At 25.1% G+C, this 7348-nt stretch overlaps 1 protein-coding gene across 1 annotated transcript; it reads left to right on the forward strand.

The window, feature by feature from the left end:
• The first annotated feature begins 3580 nt into the window (after positions 1–3580).
• On the forward strand, positions 3581–7059 carry LOC129398698 (olfactory receptor 4F4-like). Its single transcript, XM_055117329.1, has one exon. The coding sequence runs from the start codon at positions 4550–4552 to the stop codon at positions 5465–5467; it is 918 nt and encodes a 305-aa protein (XP_054973304.1). The 5' UTR covers positions 3581–4549; the 3' UTR covers positions 5468–7059.
• The last annotated feature ends 289 nt before the right edge of the window (positions 7060–7348 follow it).

Genomic DNA, 7348 nt, shown 5'->3' on the forward strand with positions numbered 1-7348 from the left:
CAGAGATTTTTAAATGATATTCCCATGATCACACTGTGAATTTCTGCCAGAACCCAAATGCCTACTCCCATCTCACTGAGACTTACTATAAGGACATAAGGCATTTATATATATATATATTATATATACAATATATATTTATATATATTACATATTATATATATTATATTTATATTATAAATAATATATAATATAAATATAAGATATATTTTATTATATAAATATAATATATAATATAAATATAAGATATATTTTATTATATAAATATAATATATAATATAAATATAAGATATATTTTATTATATAAATATAATATATAATATAAATATAAGATATATTTTATTATATAAATATAATATATAATATAAATATAAGATATATTTTATTATATAAATATAATATATAATATAAATATAATATATATTTTATTATATAAATATAATATATATTTTATTATATAAATATAATATATATTTTATAAATATAATATATATTTTATTATATAAATATAATATATATTATATAAATATAACATATATTTTATTATATAAATAAATATATATTATATAAATATAATATATATTTTATTATATAAATATAATATATATTATATAATATAATATATATTTTATTATATAATATAATATATATTATATAAATATAATATATATTTATTATATAATATAATATATATTATATAAATATAATATATTTTATTATCTAAATATAATATATATTATCTAAATATAATATATATTTTATTATATATTATATATTATATAAATATAATATATATTTTATTATATAAATATAATATATATTATATAAATATAATATATATTATTATATAAATATAATATATATTATATAAATATAATATATATTTTATTATATAAATATAATATATATTATATAAATATAATATATATTTTATTATATAATATAATATATATTATATAAATATAATATATATTTTATTATATAAATATAATATATATTATATAAATATAATATATATTTTATTATATAAATATAATATATATTATATAAATATAATATATATTTTATTATATAAATATAATATATATTTTATTATATAAATATAATATATATTATATAAATATAATATATATTATATAAATATAATATATATTTTATTATATAAAATGATATATATTATCTAAATATAATATATATTTTATTATATAAATATAATATATATTATCTAAATATAATATATATTTTATTATATAATATAATATATATTATCTAAATATAATATATAATCTAAATATAATATATATTATATAAATATAATATATATTTTATTATATAAATTTAATATATATATTATATAAATATAATATATATTTTATTATATAAATTTAATATATATATTATATATTATATTTATATTTATTATATATTATATATTATATAAATATAATATAAATTATATAATATATATAAATATATATATTATATAAATATAATATATATTTTATTATATAATATGATATATAATATATTATATATTTATATACAATATATTTATATAATATATATTATATTATATAATAAAATATATTATATTTATATAATTATATATATATTATAGTATATTTATATAATTATATATATTATATTATATTATATATATTATATAATATAATATATATTTAATTATATAACTATATATTATATTATATAATATATATTATATTATATAACTATATATTATATAATATAATATAATATATATTATATTATATAATATATATAATATAATATAATATAATATATGTTATATTATATAAAGTATATATATTATATTATATTATATATGATATTATATATAAATATATATTTATACATTTATATATAATATAAATATTTTATTGTATAATTTTTAATAAAATATTTTATTATATAATAATAAATATTTTATTATATAAATATATATTACATTATATAATATATAATATATAATATATATAATTTATAATAATAACATATTATTATATAAAATATGTACTATATATTATATAAATATATTTATATATTATATAAATATATATATTATATATAATTCTAATGGTTGAATTCCAAGAATAATCTATGGCATGAAAGATTTTACCTGTCAACAGTGGCTGGCTCTTCATGGTTGCTACAATGAGTGTGTAAGATTCTGAAGAACTCCTTTAATAAGCCTAAACTTAATGTTCAACTTAGAATAAATACAATTCTTCTAAATTTTTTTGAATAATTTTTGAAAAGTCAGAAATGAGCTTTGAAAGAATTATGGTGGTGAAGGATCCCCTCAGCAGCACAAATTCAGGAGAGAGATGTCTTAACTACGTTAGCAAGAAATTCCTTTTGCTGAAGAATAGCATTCCTGAATTCTTACTAACAACCATGATAGAAAGTCTTTTGCTACAGATGAGAACCCTCGGGTCAACCTCATCCTTGGCATATTTCATGTGAAGATATAACTTCAAGATTGTCCTTGCCTATCAATGAAATGAATTAATTTTATGTCAATGCATATTTAAGGTCTATTCTAAATTGCACACTTTGATTCAAAAGAAACAGTTCAACCAACCAGTCAGGACAGAAATTATCTCACAATAAAAATCCTATCATTTGTACTGTCAATGATTAGTATGATTATATTTATTACCGTGCTAAGCAGAAGAGAACTGAAGTGAATGTTCATGATTTATTCCACTATTAGACTTCTCTTTATTCTTAAAAATATTTAAGATCACTAAATTTTTATAGGACTTTAAAAACAGTAATGTGCTGCTTGAGTGTGTAGGACTAAGAAATGGGATTCAGAGTAGTAAAGAGAAAAGTGGAATTTCCAAGCACTATGAATTACTGTTCTTTAAAAAACAGCAAAAAACAAATAACAGTATTCCTCCAAAAAAGATGGCAAGTGTAAACTCTATACCTTCATGTCTCCCGTGGAATGTTAGTGATCAATTTCCACTTCTCTCTTTTACATCTTACTTGCCCATTAACTCTTATACCTAATCCAAAGATTGTTAATATGGCTATGCCTCACTTTCAGGACACCTTTTATTTGTTACTTCTCTTCACTGCAAAACTTCTTGAAACAGTACTTATTTTCTCTCCTCCATACACAATTGAAATGGCTCTCAACTCATGCCCAGAAGTCAGTGTTCAGTCTCTCATCTGGCAGATAGCAACTTACAAAGATGCCCCAACAATACCTCCTTGTGTCTAGACAGTCATCATTATCCTTTACCTTTTTCTGTATTTATTTCTGCTCCTAAAAGGGATCTCTATGTAAAGTATTGTTATACTAGTGCTTGTTATAATTATTACCAGAGTTAAAGCCATCACAATGTTCCCAATTACTTAAAGACATTGGAATAACATTTTTTTATTTTCCACATCTTGCCAAAAAATATTTTGTTATCAGTACCTTAATAATGGCTATTATATATTGACCATTACTATTTGCTAGAAAATTTATATACCTGGTCATATCCAATCCTCACAGAACTTCTATAAAGTTGTGCTATTATCATTTATATTTTCCAGATGTGGCCATAAGACTGAAATCACTTAGGTGACTTGTCTAAGGTCATTCAGATACATAGTAGATAACCCAGGATTTGAACACAGGCCTCTTAGCACACAAGCTCATATCTTAACTACTTTAATACATTGCTCGATGGGATCTTACAGGTCTTCATTCACCCCTTTCCTGCTCACACAACCACAACCTGCAGTTATTACCTATTGTTAGGCTTAAAATAATTACTTGGCTTCATTTCCAAGCTCCCTCCCTTCCAATTCACATTGAGTCCAGAGCTAAATTAAACAATCATTCAAAATTTTTCAGTAGTTCTTGTCTCTATAATAAAACAGAAATGCTTTAGAAAGCATTCCAAAATCTCTTACCAGTTTTATCTCCTATGAAAATCCTTCACACTGTCTCATTTAAACTTTATTGCATTTTCCTCACTTTTTCTCACTTCACTTTTGAATTCCCTATTCTTTTATCCTCTGTTAATTTTTAAGTATTATATTTGTGATATTATTTTTTCTTTTTTTCTATTTTTTATCTTTCATTTCATTTTGGCCTATTTTTTTCTCTTAAGAACTTTAATATCACCAAATAACATGTGTGCTACAAACTGTTTTGTAGTTCAAAGAAAAAGGAGATAAACATAGAGTTATGGCATAGACTTAATCTGGCAGAGAGACAAGCATAAATAATGGTATTTTATATTAGGAATAAACCTAACATTAATGGAGACACTGAGAAGCCGAGATAACTGAATTATAAGGCATAGCCAGGGAAGTAGTGCGAGATAAAATTATGATCTTTGGTTGTTGAATTCTGAATGTCTTTAAGTAATAGATTATAGAAAGTCACTGTAAGAGTGAGCAGAATGATATAAAATGAGGCTTTGAATTTGAATATAATAATTCTGACTTCCTTCTCCTTCTCTTCTTCAAGGTAACTGCAGAGGCTATTTCCTGGAATGAATCAACGAGTGAAACGAATAACTCTATGGTGACTGAATTCATTTTTCTGGGTCTCTCTGATTCTCAGGAACTCCAGACCTTCCTATTTATGTTGTTTTTTGTATTCTATGGAGGAATCGTGTTTGGAAACCTTCTTATTGTCAGAACAGTGGTATCTGACTCCCACCTTCACTCTCCCATGTACTTCCTGCTAGCCAACCTCTCACTCATTGATCTGTCTCTGTGTTCAGTCACAGCCCCCAAGATGATTACTGACTTTTTCAGCCAGCGCAAAGTCATCTCTTTCAAGGGCTGCCTTGTTCAGATATTTCTCCTTCACTTCTTTGGTGGGAGTGAGATGGTGATCCTCATAGCCATGGGCTTTGACAGATATATAGCAATATGCAAACCCCTACACTACACTACAATTATGTGTGGCAACGCATGTGTCGGCATTATGGCTGTCGCATGGGGAATTGGCTTTCTCCATTCGGTGAGCCAGTTGGCCTTTGCCATGCACTTACCCTTCTGTGGTCCCAATGAGGTCGATAGTTTTTATTGTGACCTTCCTAGGGTAATCAAACTTGCCTGTACAGATACCTACAGGCTAGATATTATGGTCATTGCTAACAGTGGTGTGCTCACTGTGTGTTCTTTTGTTCTTCTAATCATCTCATACACTATCATCCTAATGACCATCCAGCATCGCCCTTTAGATAAGTCGTCCAAAGCTCTGTCCACTTTGACTGCTCACATTACAGTAGTTCTTTTGTTCTTTGGACCATGTGTCTTTATTTATGCCTGGCCATTCCCCATCAAGTCATTAGATAAATTCCTTGCTGTATTTTATTCTGTGATCACCCCTCTCTTGAACCCAATTATATACACACTGAGGAACAAAGACATGAAGACGGCAATAAGACGGCTGAGAAAATGGGATGCACATTCTAGTGTAAAGTTTTAGATCTTATATAACTGTGAGATTAATCTCAGATAATGACACAAAATATAGTGAAGTTGGTAAGTTATTTAGTAAAGCTCATGAAAATTGTGCCTTCCATTCCCATATAATTTAGTAATTGTCTAGGAACTTCCACATACATTGCCTCAATTTATCTTTCAACAACTTGTGTGTTATATTTTGGAATACAGATACAAAGTTATTATGCTTTCAAAATATTCTTTTGCTAATTCTTGGAACAAAGAAAGGCATAAATATATTAGTATTTGTGTACACCTGTTCCTTCCTGTGTGATCCTAAGTTTAGTAGAAGAAAGGAGAGAAAATATAGCCTAGCTTATAAATTAAAAAAAAATTTATTTGGTCCATTTTGTGAAAAACATAAAAAAAGAACTGTCACATCTTAATTTAAAAAATACATGCTTAGTGGTAAGGAGATATATGTCAACTTTTAAGAGGTTGAAAAACAAACGCCTCCCCTTATAAGTTTATAATTCACCTCCCACCACTATAACAACCCAGAATCCATGAGGGCATTATCAGGAGTGAGTGGAAGAGTAAGTTTGCCAATGTGAAATGTGCCTTCTAGGTCCTAGACATCTGTGGTATAACTGCTCATAAGCAGTAGAAAGAATTTAGAGGGATCCAGGCTCTCATCATGTTGGCACAAAGTATATTACTTGGATCCATCTATGTCATTTTCCATGGTTAATGTTTAAAAGCACAGGCTTTAAAGTAAAAAACAAAGAGCTGGATTCAACTCTACTGACTCTTATTAATCATGATTTTGGACACATTATGTAGCTTTCATGAGCTTTAGTTTCTACATTTATAAACAGGAGATTATACCTATTATGCATGGTTATTATGAAGGAAAATGACAAAATAGATATAAATCAAATAGCCCACTTTGAGACATATTAAGCATGAATAAACATTAGATACTATTAAAATCCTATATATTAACAAAGCCAAAAGTTTCAAACTTTACTTTTTCCCAACATTCTTGTGAAATATGACACATCCCAATCTTAACAGATGCTCACTTGGGATACTGTACTTGTGAGTGGAAGTGTGTATATTTGTGTGCAAGTGTGTACTCATACACTTCCACCTTACCACCCTAGAAAGGCATGATGAAAATTTAAGATAGAAGGAAAATATAAATTGAAAAAAAAAAACCTTAACAAATGATTCTGACAAATATCTTCTCTTTCCAGGGAGAATCACTGAGCCAGAATAAAATTGAACACTAAATATTCTAAGAAAAAAGGAATCTAGTTTGTCAAAATGTGACTTGAATTAATAGATAAGGAGAGTCAGATGATAAGAGGGTCAAAATTATGTTTATCTTAGGAAAAGTAGAATAGAAAATTTATAAGCAGATTAAAAACACATAATAAAAGTAGTAAATAATAATGACAGTATCTCAAATCAGTGCAGGGGGGAAAGGCCTACTAATGTGATGGTGGGATAATTGGATAGCAATATGGGAAAAGATATATTTAATTTATTTGCTACACCAAATGCCAGGACAATCTCTAAGTGAATTCAAGACATAACTCTTTTTTCAAAAAAACTATGCAAATATTAAAAGAAAACAAGTTAATGTTTTTATAATCTATGAATATGGTAAAGATGGATAACATTGACTATCAAATTAATTTTTAATGCATAATAAAACTACGAGAAAATTTAAAAGTGAGAAGAAACTACTTATAACTCACATAATAGACTAGTACTTCTAACACATAGGGAACTTCTAAAACAAAACCCAAAATATTAATAGGAAAATGGGCAAAACAGTTAAACTTACAGTTCATACATAAGGAGAATCAGTCTTTTTTTTTTTTTACAGTTGTAGGCAAAAAACTTTTATTTTTCA

Source organism: Pan paniscus, chromosome 11 (assembly GCF_029289425.2).
Source record: "Pan paniscus chromosome 11, NHGRI_mPanPan1-v2.0_pri, whole genome shotgun sequence".
NCBI classification, from domain to species: Eukaryota; Metazoa; Chordata; class Mammalia; order Primates; family Hominidae; genus Pan; species Pan paniscus.

What these genes read in the sequence shown, in the direction of transcription:
- LOC129398698 (XM_055117329.1), top strand. Translation starts at nt 4,550, where the DNA reads ATGGTGACTGAATTCATTTTTCTGGGTCTCTCTGATTCTCAGGAACTC.